We start from the raw sequence: 23807 nt of genomic DNA, 5'->3' as shown, positions 1-23807 counted from the left end.
GAGGACGTGGATTATGGGAATTGATGAGCTGGTAGAAACTGTCGTTACGCCTGTACCAGAGGCCATGCCCACACTCTGTTAACGCAGCCTGTGTCAGGGAGCCGAAGGTCCCATCAGACTAGGGACTCCCCCCCAGCGAGGAACAGCTGGGTGTTCTATTCCCCGGGGCCCACACTCTTGGCTTTTTGGTGAGTGGCTCCTATGCGGGCTGTGCAGTTTCTGACTCAGCAAGTGTGGCTGTCTTTCCAGAGTCTCAGACATTGGGAAACTCTAGACACTCTTAGCAGTGTGGACAGGAGAGAGTCCCTCCTTGTGTCCCTTGCTATTCAAAGGGCAAATCTGTCCCAACTCCCAGTCTTCCAATGAGCATCAACCAGAGTTTCTTGACCTCCACACTAGGAGCAGTGGGGCTGGATTGTTCTTGGCTGAGAGCGACCAGCCCGTGCACCACAGGGTGTTGAGCACTAGGTGCCAGAAGCACCCTCCACCCCAAGGCTGACAACCAAAAATGTCTCCTGACATTGTCAAATGTCCCTGAGAGGAAGAATTACCCCTGTCTGAAAACCACTATTCTAGAAGGTACAGCTGCAAGATGGCAGAGACTCCATCAGCCTGGTCCCTGAATGACTGAGTGGAGCAAAGTCCTCTGCTAATTCACATCGTGCACACACACACACACACACACACAGAGAGTTAATTCTCATTACTGTAAGCGGTTATGACCTAGAAAGTCGCCACAAACACTGAATTAGCAATCACTGCATCACTGCCCTGGGGAACATAAGGAGAGGTTTCTGCTCACAAGGTTTTTGTCAACCAATTAATACAAAACCTTATCTCATGCATATCTCTGTTCGCAGACACCCTCATCAAACACACCGTTGAGTCACTAACACTGAAATCATCGCCAACAGTATCTCACACAGGCCTGAACGAAGCTGGTATGACACAAGTGCTTTCTCTGCCAGGGTGTCACACCCTAGTGGCAATTAGGAACACCAGCGGCCATTCTAAACAGCAAAATCACTGACAAAAAGCACAGCCAGGCAAAGCACCTGACACTAAATGGGCCACAAAAAGGGCACTTGTATACAGCGTGAGAGCTGAAACGGGACCTCTACTCTTCAACCTCAGCTGGGAACATGCATGCAGAAAACTCAAGCTTTCTGCCACCCTGTGCACATCCAAGAATGACCATGAAAGCCCCACGAGCACTGATTTAGGGTTTTCCAAATATTAGCTGGGTGGGCAAATATGCAAATGTGGAATCCAGGGATCTCAGATCAAGCACCAATCATGATGGAGGTCTAAGGCTGGGTGTGCGAGGCCACCGGGAGTTGTGGGCTTGCTTGTTACAGCAGCACAACACCCAGTATGGGTCTTCCTTCTCACCAGTCCTCAAATCTGGAGCCCCTAGTTGTACCCCACCTGCGGTCGTACCTAGGCAGGCTGCCGCTCCCACCATTGCGTACAGTCCTGGGGTGACACAGTCTGCCCCGGGCCTGCACCAGTTCCTGAAGATGATCCAGTCATGGTGGTGGTAGGCCAGCTGCTCCACGCCGATCCCCACCATCCTGCCCGCCATCGCTCCCACGGCCATGCTGGGGATGAAGAGGCCCGACGGGATCTGCAGGGAGCACAGAGAGCAAAGCAGCCTGAGGAAAGGACTCCGATTCCAGCTTCGCCACCGCAGGGCACGCATCCCCCTCGACAAGCACGCACTTTGCCACAGTCTTCCAAGGAGGCGCCCGGCTTCAAAAAAGGTCAGTTGGGAAAAGATGGGACCAGCGATTTCACCTGCTTAGCCAGTCGAGTCTGCTGCAACTGGGGGAGAATGCAGTTTTACACTTGCACGTCCTCTCACTCACACGCTGGCTGGGCTGGCCCGCTGGGGATCAAAGAATGACAAGCCCCACAGCAAATGGCACTCAAAGTGAGCATCCGCCACCTGAGACGACCGCCCCGCGCTCCCCTCGCCACCCCATCCGGTCGGCTTTTAAAATTAAATGTCAAGCCACAGTGTGAACATGGAGAAGAGCCTACAGCTTTCACAGGTGAAATAAAGAAAGAAAAAGCCTCAGCGCAGCAGCCCTGGACCTTCCAAAAAGCTTTTCCTGGGCTTCCTGACCTCTTCAAGGTATAGTGGCCAAACACCTTTCAGCGAGCGAGAGATAGGGATGGCTCCTCTTCCTCACAAAGGACATTTCCTCACAAAGGACATAACCTGCCTCTCAATATTTTCAAGGCGGGTTACGGGCAGCAAAGAAATAGCTCATGGGAATGAAGAGGTTGCTAGTGGCGGGTGTGTCGTCCATTTTGCTGTGTGAAAATACTTTCTCTAGTGATCACACATGTGCCACAGGACACGCCTGGCTCCCCACGTACAGAGATCGTGTGTGAACGCCGATGCTGAGGGGGAGCTGTGCACAGGCCTCCTCAGACTGGCGTCCATCTGAGGCTAGAGGAAGCCTGCCTTAAACCAGTGTCAAGTTTGGATCTTAGGGTGTAGTTTCTAGAGCTTGGGACTGTTCCTTTCAGAGCTGCCTTTCATCCCTCATTTGTTTCATCTCCGTAAATTCCAAGTAGGCTTCTCCCAACAGACACGAAAACACGCTGCTGGCGTCTTCCTCAGACATGAAAATAAATCCCTTTTCTAGGAGATGATGGATCAGAGACCACGGCTGTTTAATCAACGGCGCCCGTCCTTGACCTGAGGCAAGAATTCAGTTTCTGTCTGACCGTGAAATGCTCAAGGACAGCTTTGCGGAAGTCTTAAAAAGAAACAAATCGTGGGCCTCCCTGGTGGCGCAGCGGTTGAGCGCTGGGTTGCGAAGCTGCCCGCAGCCTCTGCAGCGCCGGTTCGATCCCCGGCTGCTCCCCGGCCACCAGAGGAGGGTCCCGCATGGCGCGCAGACCTCTCCTGCCGCCCGCTGCTCCCCTCAGCAGTGTGCTTCGGTCCTTCTGCCTGCTCTGCTCCCCGCTCTGGCTCTGGTGAATTCTCTCACCCTCCCGCGCTTCTGACTGTACCCAGTGCTTGTATAAATAAATAAATTAAATAAATAAATCTTTAAAAAAAAAAAAGAAACAAATCGCTATAGCACATAGAAAGCAATAGTAATAAGATGCAACAGGGGTCTTGGGGCTGGGCCACACTCCAGGGGGGCAGGTCCCAGATGCTACTTGCACAAGCCCGTGTGCGCTGAGAAAACTGCGCGGCTGTACGCGCCTCTGCGTGAGCACGATACTCTGAGCAGGCGCTTCCTCGCTTGTAAAATGGGATCGACTCTCTACTTCTAAATGCTCGTCATCACTGATCATCAAGGAGAGGCCAACCAAGACACAGTGAGAGCCCCTCACCCCGTGAGAACAGCCCACGTCAGAAAGACGGTAAACCACGCGTGCTTGTGAGCGCGAGGAGGGCAGGGAACCCTCGCTCGCTGTGGGTGGGGACGCAAACTGGGGCAGCGTCTGTGGAAAACAGTCTGGAAATTCCTTTGAAAACTAGAACGGCAACGCCGCGGGATCCAGCAATCCCTGCGGGCGTTTATCCAAAGAGCATGAAAATGCTCATTTGAAACGAAGGCCGCACCCCAATGTTCCTGACGGCGTGGCTCGCCACGGTCAAGACAGGGAGTCGACCTAAGCGCCCGCTGCCGCAGCCCGGGGCAAGGCAGCCGTGTGTGCACGGAACACACGCGGCGATTACAAAGGAGGAACTCTTGCCCTTTCCCCCGACGTGGACGGAACTCGGGGTGACCGTGCCAAGTGAAGTCAGCCAGCAAGTGAGAGACAACTGGCCTCCTTCATTTGTGGAATCGAAATAAACAGCCAGAGAACACGCCCCGGCGAAACAACAAAAGCCATTCTGCGAGTGGATGATAGGATGGCGACCAGTGGGGGGGGGGGAGCGGGGGGACAGGGAAGCAGGGGGCACTGTGATGGCGAGAGGATGCTAGGACTTTAATGGGGGTGAGCGAAGCGTGAACACGCGCGGCAATGTGAAGCCGTCCTCCTGAAACGACAGCTTTGTGAAACAACACGGTAAATCACTGAAATTCTATTTTAAAAAAAGGCCCCATTTCACAGGCTCGCTCACGGAAAGCAGCTTTCTTACTGGTTAGAGGATGTCAAGTGGCGAGCACAGGAAAACACTTCCCATCACAATTTTGTTCTGGTGCGCGGGGGGCTACCCCAGAAGGATGTGGGTGCCCCCCTCCACTGACCTTCATGCCAAAGGTGAAGATGGTGATGACGATTTTGAAGATGAGCGCCAGGGCGAGCTGCCACATGGCGGTGTAGACCCCGACTCCGGCGGGCCGGTCCGGGATGTCGTCCACGGGCCGCGTCATGTTGGGGTCATTGATGTAGTCGCAGAGCTGGGAGGACTCCAGGGCCCCGCAGTCGTTGAACAGCTCCGAGATGAGCTCGCTCGTGCTGCGGCGCGTGTAGGGGTTGGGGTAGGCCGCGATGGCGGTGATGGCCGTCACGGCGATGACCTCCAGCACCGGGTACTTGCCCAGCTTGGTGGTTTTGCGCCTCCGGCACCAGGCGATGTTGCAGCGGATGAAGAGGGTTCCCCACAGGCCCCCGAAGACCCCAAGCAGGATGAAGGGGAAGAGCTCGGCCATGTACCAGGGCGTGTGGTACTCCACGTAGAAGAGAACGAGGCGGCTGTTCCCGAAGGGGTTGATGGATCGCAGCGTGAAGGCCGCCACCAGGGCTGCGAAAAAGGAGCGCCACAGGGTCTTCAAGGGAAAGTAGTAACTGACCTGGGACAAAAGCAAAAAATCAGTCGGCTGAAGAAGAAAGGGCTCAGCACCCCAGGGCGCTGGCCGGTGGCTGCCCGCAAATCAAGTGACATGACACTCGAGACCGAAGCCCCGGGGCAGGTGCCTCCATCTAGTTCAACTCCAGCCAAGATGCTCCCACAAAGAGATTTGAAGAGCTGCCTGAGTCTAAAAGCAGCATGGCGACTGCGGAAGGTGGACTGGACCTTTTTTTTTTTTTAAAGAAATGAGAAAACTCATCGTTATTCTGTTTGAGAAACAAAGGGTCCCCCAAAACTCTTACCCCCAAAATTGTATGAGCAATGGTTAAAACAATACTCAAAAAATAGGCATTGAACAGCTAAGTTAAGGCCCTTGAATAAACTTTAGGAATCTTGTTCGAAAGCCCCTTCAAATGTGATCCTCAGAGGGCTGAGGTGGAGGCCACCGCCATGCTCAGCAGCCACAAATTTCTCAACCCCCAAAGCCACTCAGGCGCCCGCCTTCCCCGCCTCACCTCTTCCAGACTGAAAAGCACACCCCCGATGGGTGCGCCGAAGGCGACCGACACGCCGGCGGCCGCTGCAGCTGAAAGCACCTGCGAGGAAACGGCAACAAGTCAGTCAAGGCCTTTCAGAGAATCCGGCCTTGCAGGTAAGCCCAGAGGAGGGAGTTTCCAGAAGACACTGTGGAACCGACTTTGAGTCAAACCCACTCGATCTTCTCTTAACAACCACGTTTAGCCTCTGGGTGAGCTGCTGAGCACAGCTAACCCGAACCACGCCCTCTTTGTGCCTCGGCGGCAACCACAGGACCACAACAGCTCTGGTTTCTCCTAACCAGTGACAAGACCGTTCCTGGACCGTCACCCTCAGCTCTCCGTGCAAAGACTCATCAACCCATCATAAGGCAAATGGACTCAAGAACCGACCCCAAAGTTCTGGAACAAATGGCCCAAGCTTGGACCACTTTGCTGTATGGTCCCTCCAAGAGGCCCCTGCCTGGACCCTGGTGGACACACCCGAGGCCGCCCCTTGCCTGTGGACCCAGCCGAGTCTCCAACAAGCGCCATCTTGATTATCTGCAGCCTAACGCCTCCCCACCAAGACCTGTGCTGCAGACGGACGCAGACCCGCTCACCTCACGCCTCTTGCCCTCGTTCTTGCTGTACTTGGAGAAAAGGCTGCTGAAGAAGTTGCCACAGCAACAAGCCACGTGCACCAGGGGCCCTTCCTTCCCAAGGCTCAGGCCCGAGGACACCACCAGCACCAGGGTCACCGTCTTGATCAGCAGGGTCCACTTCCCCAAGTAGCCCCTGATGATAAAGCCACTCAAAATAGTCTTTATCTGAAACAGAGGACAGAGACGCGGGGGGATGAGCTGCTGCAGCGCCTCGGTCGCGAATAGTAATTACTGCAATTCCTGAGAAGCGCCGTTCAGGGTTAGAGTCACTGAATTAAAGGAAGAGGCTACTTCCGCTTTTAATTTAGCTACAATTCTGTATTAGCAGAATTCTATATTAACATGTAATGTTAAATTTCATGAAAGAAAACCCGAGAAGAGCCACGCCGGGAAGCGCGAGAACCGCCTGGGGAGGCCGCTTGGCCCCTGCTCCCGACCCACGCGTAGACACAGCTCGTCCTGGCGTCAGTGCTGACGACGGGGAGATGTCCGCGGCGAGGAAAGGGACGGCTGTCTGGTGACGCCACAGAACAAAACATCATTTGAACCCCAGGTCAGGGCTGACACACCTCTGCCGCCGTCTGCACGGCCCACGAGCCAAGCGCGCGCGCAACGCTTTCAAATCAAGAGTGTGGACAAGACGTGCTGGCGCCTCAGGGAGAGGCTGCCTGACGCCGCCTCTTGGCTCCCTGGGCCTAACATGTTAACCTCTGCCCTGCGCGGAGTTAGCCGCCCCGGCCAGCAGCGAAGGGCAGGGGGCTGTTTACTGTCCAATTCTCTCCACTTTCCTGTCGGTCTGAAAATATTAAGACAATGTGGATGCTGGAGAAGATGCTCAACACCCAGTGCTGCACCTGCGGGGAATGGACGGCGTCGGGCTCCACGCCACCCCTTCTCGCCCGTGACCCCTGCCCTCCTGCACCGCAAAGGACTCTGGCTCCAGGTGGAGCCGTCTGGGTCCGTCTGCAGACCGGCCTCCTTCCGCAGATGCTCAAGAGCGGCTGTCTTCCGAAGGTGCCCAGGAGCCTTCCCAGAGCTTTCAGAATTCAAGTGGGTGCCAGTCTCGGCGATCCATCCCCCATGTTCAACTCCTCTTCCTCCCAGTTCTGCTGCAAACGGAGCCTCGCCAACGGCTGGAATACCTTTTTTCTTTCTTTTTTCTTTTTTTTGTCTTCAACCTCTCCCCATAGTCGCCTGACATGGAGTGAACGTTTACCCACTCCTGGCTGGTGAGTTGGAAGCCGCCACCACTCGTCAGAACAGACGGGGTCGACCAGTGAGCTGCACGGCCGCGTTCTCTCTCCCGTTGTACCACAGGGAACAGGCCACTGTTACCTCTCGTCAGTGTGGAGATTTCCACATAACCTCAAAATGTCTCCTTTTGAGGTTCATCGTTCAGTCAAGAGATCAGATTCTCAAAGAGCTATCATAGGCCTCAGCCGGGGCGCTCACTGGACCACCTGGGAAGTTGGGACCCCCCCCCTGAGGACCGGCTCACCCCACCGACGTGGCGGACTTGCGCTGCGACCTCCTGGGCATGGGGGTTACACTCCCCCAGGCGACTCTGAATGCAGCCCAGACAGAAGACAGCCCCATCCCTGAAAAGGCCATACAGGTCCCAGGTACCCCGAGTTTCTCAACATTTCAGGGTCCGTCCTGAAACGCTCCTCAGCATCACGGTCGCTCTGTTTGCGAGGAACACGACGAGCCCGTTTCTATAAAAGCAGGGGGCTCCTGGCTGAGCGGGCGGAGGGCGGCTGGGAACTAGCCTGTAACCGAGGGGAGACAGACGAGCGGTGGTTAAACCGCTCTCTGACTAGTGGTAGTTCACCTATTTAGTCTGTGCTCTGGGGATCTCAGCTCCTTTATTTAAGGGATGTTTTATTATGCCTGCCACAATCCTGCCCCTTTGTGTTGCCTCGAATAAAATTATCCATAATTTTTTGTCAGTTAGTTAATGTGGATTGGGACCCTGGGGTACAGTTTAAGAGTGTAATAGCGTTGGGAAAATTACAAGCATCTAAATTACCTGAGCCTTTGCCAGTCGTGACATGTGGTGAATTGAACAATGTAATAGGTATTTTGTAATTCTCTACAATGATTTTATAAAATTGTCATGATCAAATTAGGGGCTAAAGAAAGCAAATTCATTCCCAGTAGATGCCAAAATCCAATTGCTCGCTTTAATTTGAATGAATCAACTCTGAATGGAGCGGGGCTGTAACGAGATGCACGGCAGTGGATTTGTGATTTAGTGGCGTTGACTTGAAAACCTCTCTGGTAAATAAATATCGGGTTGTCGGAGAAGTCATGATGCATTTTTGTATAGAAAACAGAAAAAATACGTCATGACTTTTCCGACAACCCATCCCTGCAAAGGTGCTTGTGGCTCCTGGGGAAGTGAGACACGCACGCGTGCTAAGAGGACATGACTTCTTTGTAGAGTTGGCGGCAACACCAGTAGGAAGAGGGACACCCTTGCTCAGGTCTCTCTAAATTCCCAAGTCCAAGAAATTGTGACTGTGCCTTATAGAGCATCCACAACAGCATTTCTTGCACAGAAAACTGCTTCTCGGGGCCTCCCTGGGGGTGCAGGGGTTAAAGATAGTGCTATAGGGCTGTCACCAGCCGCTGCACCACGAGTTCAATCCCTGGCCAGGGAGCTGACCCACATGGGGCAGCAGACCTCTCCTGTCTCGCTCGCTGTTCCCCTCAGCAATGGAGTTCAGTAGATACACCTGTTCTGCTCCCCACTCTGTCTCTGGTGACTCCTCTCACTCCCCCACACACACCTCTGTTCTTTATGCATAAATAAAAAAATCTTTTAAAAAAAAAAAAAACTGCTTCTCTACATTTGCATGTTGAAAAATGTTTCCACGGAATTTTCATTCTGAGTCATCCAAATGTTCCAGAAGTAAATACTAGGGAGGAGGAGCAATTCTGGAAATGTACAGGTCATTTTTGCCACACAGCAGAGGGCCGCGAAGGACGAGAAGTCCAAGGTCTGAAGAGCGCCGTCGGCGCCCCGCTGACACGGAGAAGGCTGGCCCCGTATCTCCATTGGAGTGAAGTCGGTTTATGTGTTTAGTGGGGTTTTGACTGAGAGGAGGGTCTTTTCATCCATGAACTATTTATGTGCATTACTTTGACCCTACTTCCTCCAAGGGCGGGGGTAGGAACTGCACCCCCGGGTTAGGAATTGCAAGCTCTACTATAATAACGGAACTTTGCTAGGACTGAGTCATCATAAGCAAAATTTAATTACAAAACCTCCATTGGGTTCTTGATTACTTTAAAAGATGATCTGAGTAGAAATGACTGCTCCGTGCTTCTGCGTGGCCAAAATATTAATCAAACAAGCACTGAGTTTCGGAAAAAGAAAAGTGGGAGCCTTTGAAAGCTGCGCGTGCTTCCCCCACCCGAACCCCGCCTTCCTCCCGGCCCCACCCCCGCCCCCCAGCCCTTCCCTCGACTTTCCTGTAGCTTCAGGACAGACGTCTGCCTGTTTACGGGCCGCACGTGAAGAGAATCTGACTTCACATGATCTTCTGCAAGTGACTTTTTCACTAGATACCATTGTTTCCTCGTCCCTCCATGCCCATCAGTGTGCACTTTGCTCACACGGGAAACCCAACACTCAGCTTGGCGTGTCACTCCTTTCCAGCGCCGCTGTCTCCAGATGAAGGCGCCCGCTTTGGATGACCACCAAGCCCGGGCAGCCCCTCCCCGTCAGGGCCCGTTTCCGAGCCCTCTGCCTGCCCAAGCTCACAGCCGAGCCACGCGGGCCTGGTTCTGGGGAGGGGGCGCTGGGGCTGCCCGCCCCCCCTTGGACGGCGGCTGCACATTGTCCACCAACTCCCCCCGGCCATCTCTCCCCGTCTCTGAAAGGCTGACGTGAGACGCCCCTGCTGCTGGGAGCTGGGGTCTGAACCCGCGGCGGCAGCAGCAATCTTCGCTTGTCCAGGCGCTTCGGGCTCGGAGAGCGAGTCCTGCCGTCAGGCTTGCTGGGAAAGCACAGCTGCGTACCGACGTGACTCACGCCTTCGGGGAGACTGTGAGCACCATGCAACTTCCGCGTCTGTTTAAGCACAATTTCATCTGGGAGGAACACGGGGGAGCGCAGAGATGGAGCCGCAGCCGAACCGAGCCGTGCGTGCCCGGACCGTGGCCAGCTCCGGCGCGGGGCGCGTCTCTGTATCTAACGTTTAACACGCGCGAGACCACACTGCTGCTTTTATTAGGTACCTATCATTTTTGTATGTGTCCCCGACAAAGTGCCCACCCCCATTTTCCTGTGCCTGTGTGGCTTTTATCTGCACTTTGCAGAGCGCCGCGATTCTAGGAACACGCAGGTGCCCCCAGCAGAACTGGCTGCGCCGAGCCGACAGCACGGCCCTGCAGCTTGCTTTCCCGGCTCCTGCAGCAATACGTCACTAGAGACCATCAAGAGGTCAGCGTGGCATGTTAAGGTTTTTTTCTGTCTTTCCTAGAACAAGACAACATTGAGGTTTTCTTTTGATTTCTTTAAAATTACTCCAGCCCTTTCCATGAACTGACTGGAGCAGGATCCGTGCCGGCAGGAGCCACCCAAGAGTGTGGTGCCAGGGGCAGGGACCGAGGCGGCTCTGCTGCCCTCACTGGTCACAACTCCCAACTCAGCACGTCCCAGCTCCCAGCTCTGCATACTCCTGGAGCGCCAGCTTGGAGAAGCCGCAGCAGCCGCAGTGATAACGAGAGCTGTTCAAACAATTTCTGCCTAAAATGTTCACAGTCAGGGCTTTTCGGGAATTTGCTCCTTTATAGTTATTCTGCCTGGTAGGTCCTCCCAGTCATATATTTTTTAAGATTTATTTATTTATGCATACAAGAACTGGGGTACAGGCCAGAGGTGTGGGGAGTGAAAGGATTCACCAGAGTGGGGAGCAGAGCAAGCGGATCCACTGAAACACACTGCTGAGGGGAGCAGCGGGTGAGACAGGAGAGGTCTGCTGCGCCCTGTGGGTCAGCCCCCTGGCCTGCCAGGGATCGACCTCATGCTATAATGGCCATCGATAGCTTCACAGTGCTGAGACTTAACCCCTTGTGCCACCAGGGAGGCCCAACGACATTGCATTTTTAAAGACTGTCATTACGCAGCCAGCAGAAGAGCAAAGGGTGTTTACTCATAAAGGGGATTGTTCATCAGTAAATTTCCTGAGCAGCAAATCTCCACCATTGTCCTTTTTCACATCCCCATCATAGACACCCTTAGAAGTGACGAAAGTGCCCCATTTACGGGTGTGGTTCTGGGCCCCGAGCCCCACTGGCTTTAAGAGTTACGCCTGGGCCCCCTGGTGGTGCAAGGGGTTAAGCACCACACTATGGAGCAATCCGCAGCCTCTGCAGCACGAGTTCGAGTTCATCCCCAGCCGGCCAGGGAGCAACCCACATAGCGAGGCAGACCTCTCCTGTCTCCTGTCTCGCCCGCTGCTCCCCTCAGCAGTGTATTTCTGTCCATCTGCCTGTTCTATTCCCCACTCTGTCTCTGGTGAATCCTCTTACCGACCCCCCCCCCAACGCATCTCTGGCTTGTACCCTAGCTCTTGTATGCATAAATAAATAAATCTTTAAAAATAAAAAATTAAATTAAATTTAAAAAAAGAGTTACACCTAATTTGCAAAGACAAGAGTTGTGTCATTTGGGAAGCAACAGAACACAATGCTGAAGCCAACCCCTGCGGTCAGCCCTGACTTTCCAGCTCCGTGACCTCGGGCCAGTGGCTCAACCTCTCACTTCCATTTCCTCAATGTTCACTGAGGCTTTGTCCCCGTCTCACAGGCGGATGGTGAGGCATAAATAACTTAATAGATGTCACTGCCTGGAACTGTCCTTGGCACCCAAGTGCTACCTATTCGCCCTTACTGCTGGCACAAAAGGAATTCAGACCCCACTCACCTCAGGTATACCTGAGCCACAGGCGTAGGGCGCAAACACCCGCACCAGGGAGACAGCCAGAAAGGCGAACAGCAAGGCCCACAGGATGTACATCAGGTAATTGACAATGTAGGCGCTGGCACCCTATGCGACAGAGCAAAAAGGACAATGTGAGCCATCGCATTGAGCCCTGACCCCTGGCCCCCCCGCCCCCCCCCCCGGGAGCCCAGAAGCTTCTCTCCAGTCCTGAGCCAGCGAATGAAGCCTGGTGTTGGCTTATCAGCTGTTGCCATCAGTGCCAGCAGCTCCATCTGCACAGACCTGCCATCGGGTGAAACTGATGGAGGACAGGAATAGACCCCAAAAAAACTAAAAAGGAGGCGCCACAAGACCAGAAACCTGGCTCACACCAGGAGGGGGGGGTAGAAGAGATTAGCATAACCATCGACACAGTTGCAGAAACTAGTATCCTTAGGCACAGACTATAGATATAGAGATGGAGCCCATTGTAGAACCCCCGTCCCTTTCAGATTCTACAGTTACCCAAAATTAGCAACCAACTGGCGCCTCACAGAGATGAGCCCCTCCCCACCAAAAAGAGCCCATAAAACCTAACGCCGCTGCCAGAGGGGTTGCTCTTCCTGCCCGCAGGTGTCCACGCAGGTGCACTTCACTCTTCTGTCCCTTTGCCTAATCAACCTGCCCTTTCAATGTAATGCCCGCCTCTGTCTCGGGGAGAAACTCGCCGCGTGCCGCTGAAAGGGGCGCTCCGGGGACACCTTCCCCAGAGTGAGCCCAAGGACCCCGCACTGACTCCAGCCCCATCAAACCCACGCAGCATGGAGAGGGGGAAGGCGACTCGGCTTTAATCGCCACTTGCAGTAGAGCTAAGGAGGGGTGTGACGCGGGAACGGGACCCCAGAAGGCCTCTCTCTTCTAGTCTGCGAGGTCGGCCTCCTCCAGCCTTCCTCAGGGCCGCAGCTATGCCGCAGCAAGCAACTGCGCTGCCAGGGACTAGGTGGGGGACTGAGCTCTAGGTGCTGCTACTCAAATCCAGTCCCAGGATGGGCAGCCTGGACATCACTCGGGCGCGGGCTGGAAATGCAGGCGCTCGGGCCCAGCACTGGGGAAACAGGCACTCAGGAGACAGCCCAGCAAAATGAGTCACCAAGTCCCCAGGGATCCTGAGGCCAGCTGACATTTCAGAGACACTCCCAGAGGGACAAGCGTTCCCTGCCCCCTTCGGCATCATGCAGCCAGCCGCTTCCTCCAAAGTGTCTGACGTGGGGAGATGCTCTTCGAGCTGAACGCGCCACCCAGGGCCTCTGAGACTGGGGACCAGGCCCGCCATGTCTCCAGGCCCCAACTGCTTGCCACCATCTGGTTTGCTCAAGGGAGGGGAAGGAAAGTGAGGTCACCTGCAAGCCAGACCCTGGACGCAGCCGCACATGGGCCTATTAAATGCAAACTCGCGTTCCGAAAGACTAAGGGCGCTGGCCTTTGCGATCGCGTGTATTCACACCGGATGCAGTGAGAAATCGGGCTGAAGAATGTATTTCACCCACTTGGAAATGTGCTGTTTCAAGACCAAAAATAACTTCTCACTCTCGCTAACAGTAATTCTTTGAATCAAAGTATGCATCTCAGAAACAGTTGAGAAGATGGACGGCTATCTCCCCAAAAACATTCTGTAAGTAGGAGAGAAATTAAACATGGAGGCCAGCCAATTCTGCCTGCCTGGTCCCATCAACCCGAGGAGAGCGTTTATTTTTGGAGTTAATGGAGAGCACTGAGAACGTGTGAGATTTCAAGATCGCTGTCTACTTCTGAGATTTGAAGGAATTCATTTTCAGTTCCACCAAGGAAGAGATTTAGCAGAACGGCAACGTGCATTCCAAATGTCTTTAACTGTGGTAAGTTAATCAGGCAAAAAAGTGGGGAGGAGATGTTTAAACAGCTTACATCTATCTTTCCAGAATATTCTAGGTTGAATGGTCCTCACGTTACTCCTAATGTGAATCTTGACAACCACGCTCCCCCACCCCCAAGCTTCTGATCTGTTGGTGACCCATGGTCATTGTGGTGACCACTGAATTTGGTTAAAAAAATTAACCCCTTTCCTGAACTGTGATTTTTACACAGAGCTGCAGTTCTAAGGACTACAAAGGCAAGCACCTAGTCCTCAGTTCACCTCTCCAACCCCTGAGCCCGGGACATCCCCATCTGAGAAGGTCCAGAAACACCCTCTGTGGTGTGCTCCTAAGATGCATTGGAAGATAATAACTTCAACCCCAATGAGACACTTCACACCTGCGAGGACGGTATAATCAAAAGCAGATCACGGCAACTGTTGGTGAGGATGTGGACAAATTGGAACTCTCATATGCTGCTGGTAGAAACATAAAATAGTGCAATCACTATGGAAAACAGTCTGGCAGTTCCTCAAAAGTTTAAACATGGCATTCCTTTATGATCCAAAGAGTCCACTCCTAAGAATCTACCTGAGAGAACTGAAAACATACCTCCACACAAAAACTTGTACACAAATGGTCAACGCTACATTGTTTATAATAGCTCAAAAGAGAAACAACCCATGTTCATCAACTGATGACTGGATAACTAAGTTGTGGTCGAAGCATAGAGTGGAATATTATTCAGTCACAAAAAGGAACAAAATACTTATTTATGCTACAACATGGACAAACCTGAAAAACATTAAGCTGAGTGAAAGAAGTCAAACACAAAAGTCCACATTTTTGTATGATCCCATTCATGTGAGATGTGCAGGTGTAAGCAAGTCCATCGAGACAGAAAGTAGATCAGTGATTGCCTAGGGCGGGCCGGTTGGGGAGAAAATGGCGAGGGACTGCTAATGGAGACAAGGTTTTTTTGAAGATGATGAGAATGTTCTAAAATTAGATTGCAGGGATGGATGGTCTCACAACTCTGTGAATGTTCTAGAAATCACTGCATCATGTCTGTACGGGGAGTACACACCGAATGCAATTGCTTTCTTACAAAGGTTGTTATTTAAAAAAAAGATAACATCTTTTCTCCTCAACTAATTAGGTCTAAAAATCAGCCCTATTTCTTCAGCACGATCAGCAGATCATTCTAGGTAAGAAAAATAAGGCCAAACACCAGACTTTAAAAAATAGTCATGTGACTGGGAGAACATTTTTGCACACAACACTAATGATAAAGGACTGATCACAAAAATCTGCAAAGAGCTGATGAGACTCAACAACAACAAAGAAAATAATCCTGTCAAAAAATGGGCAGAAGAGCTAAAAAGAAACTTCTCTGAAGAGGAAATGCAAATGGCCAACAGGCATATGAAAAAACATTCAACATCACTTGTCACCAGGGAAATGCAAATCAAAACTACCATGAGATACCATCTCACACCAGTGAGAATGGCACATATTAAAAAAACTAGCAACAACAAATGTTGGCGAGGGTGTGGAGAAAAAGGAACTCTCCTGCACTGTTGGTGGGAGTGCAAACTGGTCCAGCCACTGTGTAGAGCTGTGTGGAGATTTCTGGACCTACTAAACATAGAGCTTCCATAGGATCCAGCAATTCCACTCCTAGGTATTTACCCAAAGGACACAGAAACATCCATTCCAAAGGGCACCTGCACCCCTATGTTTATAGCAGCACTGTTGACAATAGCTAAGCTTTGGAAACAACCCAAATGCCTAAAAATAGATGACTGGATCAAGAAGATGTGGTCCATATACACCATGGAATATTACTCAGCATTCAAAAAAGATAAACACATGCCATTTGCAGCAACATGGATGGCGCTGGAAGGGATCATGCTCAGCGAAATAAGCCAGAAAGAAAAAGAAAAATACCGGATGGTCTCACTCCTAGCAGGAATCTAGAAAACCTAAATAAGGGACCAGGAAAAAGAATAACTACAAGAAAGTGAAAATCAAAATCAACAAGCAACTATGAACCAGAGACACTCTATGGGGGGTGGGGGGCGGGGAGGGGAGGGATTGGGGTCAAAATAACGGGGTTGCAATTGTATGGGGAATATAAAAATAAAATTTATTAAAAAAATTTAAAAAATTATAGTAAACATTAAAATGAGAATTCTGAACTGTCAAAAAAAATACTCATGTGTGGCTTAATGTGGGGAACACGTTGAGAACTGTGTTGCTAGTTGACGTGGTTGTGCCAACAGCAGAGTACGACTGTGAACCTGGTGGCACCGCCTGCGACCCCCGAGGCCGCAAGGGGTAGACTGCTGGGAACTTGGCGGGGGGGGGGGGGGGGGGGGGGCGCACATCCACGTGGTGGCGCGTGACTGCTCGGTACCGGTACGCTGTGCCCGCACGGCAGCACGGCAGGGCTGTACAAATGAAGTCTGAACATCAGAGCCAGGAAAGGCCAAAGGCTACGAGTCCACTGACGTGCGTGGACGCTGGCAGGAGCCAGTGCTTGCAGATGAAAGCAGACACAGAAAGCTGGGTGGCAGGGAGTCCCCGAGCCCAAGAGATGGCAGGAGGGCCCAGCCAGGCGCCCACCAGACACCCACCTCCGACTGATTCACCAGCAGCTCCGACCATTTCTGCCACAGAGGACACTTGTCCCTGTCCTCAAAAGTGGTCTCGTTGGAGGTCCAGCAGCACTGCTCGTGGCTGTACCAGAAGGCGGACAGGCAGACCCCCTCCTTCAGGTCAGTCATCCAGTCGACAGCGAGATCGATGACCCCAGCCAAGGTGCCTGAAAGCAGACAAGCCACTCAGAGAAAGCACCGGGCAGATGCTAGGACGAGCGTGGGTCAGCGCGGAAGGCCACACGCCAGAGGGGGAGGAGAGCCCCACCCCGCTGCACCCACACAGGAAGCTCCCGCTGGGAAACCTGAGGCCCCCTGAGCCCTGACAGTGCGGGCAAGGCTGTGCCCAGCCCAGGGAGATGCAGATGCCAATGACCTGCCATCCTCGGTGGCTTAAGTCAGGCAGGACAGAGACGCAGGTCTTTCCTGACCACAAGCCATGGCAGCTTTCGGAATTCATGTCTTGCGAACTTTAGAATTAAGATGCACACACGGAAATAACATGGCCCCTCGGTGGGTGCTGCGCTGGAATGCTGGGAACACACACGCTGGTATTTCTCAGAGAAACGTGACAATTCTGCGAAAATGGAGGCACAACAACAGCCACTAGCAACCGAAGTTGGAGAAAACTCACTTATTAGAACTTTCTGGATTTTTTAAATTACAAATAAGGGATTATAGGTCTATGTCAGTAAATAATGAAAGGCTGATATAAGTGGAATGATAAAATAGAGTGGGCTGTGGGTCACAGAAGGCTACCTTGGGCCTCTGTCTAGAACAGTCTTTTGTAGTCTCTTATTAGGTAGGGAATATACTTTCAAGTTACTTAATTTTTCTAAGTGTTACTGGATCTGTATTCCAATCTCAATTCCTCACCTGCATCAACACCTAAGCCATCCCACCTACCTGCATGAGGGTTCCCTGATCCCTGATCCCCTGTTCCATCAGAAGTCACCCACTGTTTGGGGGAGAAATGGTTACACCCTCAAACAGCCGGCTCCTCATGTCTCAGAGCACGCCCCTCATCAGGCTTTCTTCTCTGCATCATCTCAGGCAGTATTGTCCTCCCCCAAACCAGCACATGCCTATTACCTTCCAGATGCCAGCATCTTCATCACCTCCTTCAGGAAGCCTTCCCTGATTTCCTAAGTCAGCTGTAGGTGTCCTTGCCAGTCCTTGCCTGATCACCATACCTGTCACATCCTGCTATCGAGACTAGCTACCCATGTATGAATATGTGTGTCCTGTTGTCTGAATGAATGTATGAATATGTGTGTCCTGTTGTCTGGTTTGCATGCCAGGGGGAGTCAGGTTGGATGTCCAGGCCCTCTGCCACTCAGTGGGTGAGAACCATGTGCCTTGCCCACTGTTGGCTCAGTTTGTGGGCAGACAGTGGGAGCTGCACACCCGTGCTGAATACATGAGTACAGTGAAGGAATGAAACCCAGAACACTCAGGGCCAGCCAGTCATCCTGTTTACCGGGCACCTACTTCCCATGCGCCAACCCCGCGCCACGCCCTGGGGTCACGGAGTGCACAAAACAGACTCGGTCCCGTCTTCAGGAAATCACACCTCGAGGGGGGAAAGACTCCAGACAAAATAAGTACATTAGAAGGTGCTAAGTGCTAAAGAAAAAAATACACGTGCTACAACTGCGCAGCCGCAGCGGAAACAGTCTGGCAGCGCCTCAAAAAGTTAAAAGTCACCAGCAGAGCAGCAGAGCAGCAATTGCTCTCCGTGGGATACGCCCCGGGGAAACGAAAACCTCCGTCCACGTGGGCAAAGACTTGTCACAGCAGCCCCATTCACAAGAGCCCACAAGGGCGACAGACGCGTGCCCCCGCTTGCCAAGTGGGGAGACAAAGCGCCGACCGGCCCTCCGCGGCATGGCCACACCGCAGAGCGGATCCACCTGGAAAACGTTCTGAGCCAAAGAAGCGAATCACAAGCGATCACGTGTTGCAATCACATACTCTGCCATCCCACTGGTACGAAATGTCCAGACCAGGCAGATCCGGAGGGATGAAGGTGGATTCGTGGGTGCCCGGGGCAGGGAGGAAACTGGGGCTCGACAGCCAACATCTCTGGGACAAACGTAAATGCTCTAAAACTGAGAAAAGAACAGCTACACACATCTGAGCACGTTAGAACCCCTGAGTTGTACACTTTACCTGGGGGAGCTGTATGAAGCCGTGATAGACTGTGGGTGAGGGGGGTGAGGCTCGGAGAGGGAGCAATGCAATTTTCATAAAAGGGGGTCAGGGCCTCCCTGGTGGTGCACGGGGTTAAGGCTCAGCACGATGAAGCTGTCCACAGCCTCTGCAGCACGAGATCCATCCCCGGCCAGGGAGGTGACCCACATGGCGCAGCAGCCCTCTCCTGTCCCCTCTGCTCCCCTCAGTCATCCTGCCTGTTTGACTTTCCACTCTGTCTCTGGTGATTCCTCTCACACTCCCCCTTCTGCACCTCTGGCCTGCACCCCAGTTCTTGTATGCATAGATAAATAAATCTTTAAAAAAAAAAAAGGAGAATTTCAAAGATAAAAAAGGGGGGGGGTCAGGGAACAACTCACATGGAAGACGAAAGAAGGTATAGAAGCAGTCCTCCAGACACCCAGGGGCAGAAGCCAATGATCACCCCGAATTCCACCCACCTTCATCCCTAAGCCCCGTGCCCAAATTCCATTTCCCTGCCGCCTGCCTCTGAAGGGCGGCTTTCCGCTGCCTTTGGTGGAACAACAGCGACACCCAGTGGTAGCTCCTGAGAAATGCCCTGCAGGGGAGCCGCCGCCTGGGCCTCTTCTCTGGGGAGTTAGAACATAAAGGCCAGCTGCCACCGACGGGGTGACAGGCCAGGCAGTGGGACCCCTGGGTCCTCTCCACCTTCAGCTAGTTGGAACAGGGAAATGGGGTACAGTTTGCGGGGTTTCCCTTCATCTTCAATATCAACCATGCTGTGCGGTCAGGAGACGCTCCCCATTCCAGCCACAAGGGCCCGCCTCTACATAGGCCCTACCGCACTGCCAGAGAGGGGGGGCGGGGGTCAGAGCGCCCAGGTTCACACAGTTACACTCTGGGATGAACGCTCTGTACCCCACTCACCTAAGGATGCAAGAACACGTTAAGCGACACAGGACTCCACACTTGCAGCTGTGGCCGTGGGCCCGCCCTTCTCCCTGGCTCTCTCCCCTGGCTGCACTGAGGGGGCTTTACTCAGTGCTGGGGCGCCATCTCCAGGGGTGCTATTTAACTGAAGCCCAGGCAGCAGTATTTTTCTTAATGCCCCAGGAGAGTCTCCCTGAAAGAGGTGGTGGAATCAGGCCGAGCGTGAAGCCAACTGGCCAACGCCAGATCTGCTAAAGCTATAGCCTGACCAGGCTCTTGGGCTAGTCCCTAAATCCACGGGGACTGTTGACTCTGGCAAGACGCCAGAACATCTACTCTGGGTTTTCATTTCCCGCTTCTTTCTCTTTCCCAGGAGCCAAGAATAACGATCTGGAGTACGGCTTTACAAATCTATTCTAAATAAAGACCTCAAAATTCACAGTTCCGCCGCCTGCAGATGTCTTCGTAGAAGCAGTCTAGCCAGTCGGTGGCCAGGCGCCGTAGACATCCGAGAAGTCCCCCTTCCGACACGGCCGCCTCACCTGCTGCGGGCGCCCCGGGGGAGGAGGGCCAATGGGCGGACAGCCACGGCCGCAAGAACTCCCCGGGACCCGTGTCTGGCAGAGGGAGCCTCTCTCTGGCCCCCAAGACCCCCTAGGATCGTGTATGGAGTAAAGGCGAGGGCGCCCACCAGGGAGCCCCTCCAGAATCACGGCTCTTCCTAGGCCGCAGTGTTCTCTCTGGGCGCATTTCCCGGTCTCTGCCCGCGCCGGTCATTCCCTACCAACTCTGCGGTGACTGGAGGCCGGGGCGGCGTGCGGGGACACCAAGCATGCTCGATTTTTATCAGTCTTAGACATTAACCCCCACAGCCTCCTGGAAGGAAATAAGGCTCGGGAAACAATCTCCAAGGAGAGGTGGTGTGCCTGATACCATGTTCTTCCCTCCAGGTATTTGTCCATCCGCTCTGGAAACATCTACTGCTCACAGGCGTGGGGCTGGGATAACTGCGAAGGCCTGGAGGAGGCCCTGCAGATCCGAACAAAGGGGCCTCCCTGGCCCTCTGGACACACAGGGCTCTCGAGCGCTCTTGGAGCGTCTGAGGATGTTCACGCTTCGGTCCGGGACGGCCAGGACGCGTGAAGGCCAGTCTCATGGTGTTTTACTATTCGAGATCAAACGTTCCCCACACCCTGCTGCCGTCTACGTAGCCGAGTACCACAGATCATAAAATGTGTGTTTTCAATAAAACCCAGCATGGCCATAAACCCTCGCGCTGCCTGGCCCGGCCCGGCGCTGTAACGACGCTCGCAGGCGAGCACCCTGGGCCCGCGCCCGGCCTCCCTCACCGGTGCTAGGTTTTATGTCCAAAGGAGGTCATGCCTTTGCCTCGATAATTCCAGGAATACATTCCTCGCACGGGGGGAACGAGAAACACCCTGCAATCAGACGCTTCCCCAAGAGCTGGCGCTGGGACTTCGGCCACGTACCCGCCAGCAGGCCGATGAGCAGCATCACCACCCATCCCGACCAGGCGTCCAGCAGGCTCTTGATGAACTCCCATATGGACTCCTTGCTCTTGCTGGTGATCTGGAAACGAAGCAAGGACAAGCGGTTGACGGGGTACATTCCCAGCCCACACTTCCGTCCGCGCCACACTCTCCCTGGGAAACAGCGGGAGCGAGGAGAGGACTGCAGCGACAGCCACTCAACCCCACGTCCGTTCGTCCCGCGTGGCCCGCCACCACGGTAGAGCGGGCGGTCTTGCGCGCAGCGCCACACCAATGCCACAAACCCTCCGAAGACTCCCAATCCAGGAAAATGCCCTTCATCACAAAAAATTCCTAAGTGTGATTTGAGCTTCGATTATTTAAAAGCCCCCCGAAGGGAGACATCGGTGTGGGGTCGCCATTTTGAATATGGATGATTCTTTCCACTTACATCGTATGGTGTGTTCACGAAAGAACCTCTCCGAACTCCTCATTCCCTTCTTGTGTTTCCAAGGCTCAATTTTCCCAGCAAGATCATGGGATTCGCTAGCACGGGCGGTGCTCACCGCGCAGACGGGTGTGCGTGAACCAGGCAGGGAGCCCACCTCACCGCTCTGTTACCCGAACCCACCTCCGCCGAGACCACCCCTGGCGCGTGAAGGCTGCCCCTCTGCCCATCCTTCCGTGCCGAGCCCGGAGGCTGCTTCCACCCCTTGATCTGCCTGCTTCTGTGTCCGCCCCCGCCACCTCCCCATCGTGCCTGCGGGACCTCGCAGGGCCCCGGGTCCTGGGTCTCCTCACTTCTCCCTCCACACACCAGGCTCCGTGGCCACGTCTCAAGCTTCAGCACCCATTCCAGCGCTGACCCTGCTCCTGAGCGTGCTCCACCTGCGACCACCCGCCCCCCGCCGCGGGCCAGGCAAGCGTCTCAAAGGCACAGCGGCTGAAACAGAACTCGCTGGGCCTGTTCCTGAAATCAGCGGCTCCCCAGTCTGCCCTCCTGGCGGTCACCGGCCCCTCCTGACCACGCAACTCCCCGGCCCCGTGAGTGGCTCTTTACAGAAGCCCTGGCCCTGCTCATCTCTCTCCACCCGCACTTCCTGCCTCGTGAGGCCTTTGAGCTCTCTCCCAACCAAACCAAGCTTCCCGCCCCCCCCCCCCCCCCCCCGGCAGCGCACCTCTCTTATACCCAGAGCCCCCCGAGACAAAAGACAAACGTCCCTTCCTGGCTGCTTGGCCATTCCCAGGGTGGCCCAGAGCCCGTGCGACCAGACTCCTCGGACTCCTCCCCCTTCTTGAATCTTCCAGCGGCCCCAGAGCACTGCTTTCCACCCAAATGGGCCCTGGTCGCTCACGTCTCTGTGACTCGAAGGGGGCCACCCGGACTGTACACTCCTTTCCCCATTCTCTTCCTAGTCAACTCTCAGTCAGCCTTCAAGAACCAAATGAAGGGCTGCCCTCTTCTGGAAAACTCTTCCCTCACCGCCCCTCTTCAGTACTCGACACCCAAGTTATCGGGTCCATGCACTGAATGCCAACCTGCTGCCAGGCGCTTGCGCACACACCCCCCCATCCGTCTCCAGGGAATTGCCTCCATCCTGACAGACAAGACAGGGCCCCAGAAACGGCACCACGGCAGGGGCCCAGCCCAAGGGGCTGTGCTCCAGGTGGGTCTTCTTCCTGGGTCCTCTCCTCCCACCACCCCGCCCGACAGCACGCAGCCTCCCACCAAAGCACCTGTCTCTCTCTCTCTCTCTGCGCCCGGCCCCCATGTGCCACGTGGCCCCCGCCCGGCTCGATGCTGCTCATGAAGGGCGGCCTGAGCTGTTTGGAGGGGTCCCCTCAACGTGTCTTTTACACCCGGCCCCCACCTTTCTGTGTCTGTCGGTGTCCCGGGACTTCTCCCGCAGCCAGTCGATGGTGTGGAAGTCCTCGTAGGTGCCCACGTCGGGGAAAGGCTCGTCGAGGAAATCCATCAGGTTTCCGGAGCCACTCATCGCGGGGGCATTGACCATGCTACTCACACCTGCGAGAGGAAGCTGCGGTTAGGAATGTGGCCGGACGTCGGCCCGCGCCTGGCAGAAGCTGCCCGCGTGCTGTTTCCTGGCCTGAGAGCGAACTGCCTTGCTCGCGAGGCACACGGCAGCCTTGTCAGTCCAGGCTGCTGCAACATGGCGCCACAGATGGGGGCTTGCCCTCGAAACCAGGTGATGTGTCGTTCAGTGGATACGTGGCCACAGGATCACGGGAGGTAACCCATTTCTTCTCCCAGTCCTGGAGGCCGGGAAGTCCCAGATCAAGGGGCGGGCAGATTTGGGGCGGGCAGATTCGGGGTCTGCTTTCTGGTTCAGACACAGGTCTTCCCGCTGCATCCTCACATGACAGAAGGCCCCAGGGAGCATTTGTCCCCCCCCCCCCCAAGGGACCTGCCCTCACCACCTAAGCACCTCCCAAAGGCCCCAGCTTCGGAGAACATCGGGTTGGGCACCAGGTTTCGACAGATGACATCGGACAGACACAGAGGCTCTGCCTACAGCATGGCCGACTCACCTCACTGCAGGAGCTGGTTCCCTAAGGCCACCCGTGAGCAGGCACTGAAGCTCTGCCCTGAGGAGAAATACTGGGTTCGGTTCCCATGAGCCTCTGGGGCCAACACTTCCATCAAGCAATCAAAACACTCACTCACCAGGGGCACCAGCAGCGGTGAAAAGGCCGCAAGACCAGCCAAGTGGCGGGGCACCCTGGGCACGGGGGACAGCCGGCCACATGAGCTCTGCCAC

General features: G+C 54.3%; 1 protein-coding gene across 2 annotated transcripts in view; it reads right to left on the bottom strand.

The window, feature by feature from the left end:
- Nucleotides 1-23042, bottom strand: part of CLCN4 (chloride voltage-gated channel 4) — a gene marked incomplete at both ends in the record, with an annotated part of 32171 nt that extends 9129 nt beyond the window's left edge. Inside the window, 8 exons of one of the 2 annotated variants that reach the window (XM_084258545.1) lie at nucleotides 1441-1627; nucleotides 4224-4769; nucleotides 5284-5364; nucleotides 5907-6113; nucleotides 11884-12006; nucleotides 16412-16599; nucleotides 21028-21127; nucleotides 22899-23042. In XM_084258545.1, coding sequence (XP_084114671.1) covers nucleotides 1441-1627; nucleotides 4224-4769; nucleotides 5284-5364; nucleotides 5907-6113; nucleotides 11884-12006; nucleotides 16412-16599; nucleotides 21028-21127; nucleotides 22899-23042 — 1576 coding nt within the window. The remainder of the gene's footprint in view (nucleotides 1-1440; nucleotides 1628-4223; nucleotides 4770-5283; nucleotides 5365-5906; nucleotides 6114-11883; nucleotides 12007-16411; nucleotides 16600-21027; nucleotides 21128-22898) is intronic. The other variant, XM_084258546.1, reaches the window with a different exon arrangement.
- Between the last annotated feature and the right edge of the window lie 765 nt (nucleotides 23043-23807).

Source organism: Talpa europaea (genome assembly GCF_964194135.1).
Source record: "Talpa europaea genome assembly, chromosome: X".
NCBI lineage: Eukaryota > Metazoa > Chordata > Mammalia > Eulipotyphla > Talpidae > Talpa > Talpa europaea.
Note: the sequence above shows the minus strand (reverse complement) of the source record. Positions and strands in the feature narration are given on the sequence as shown.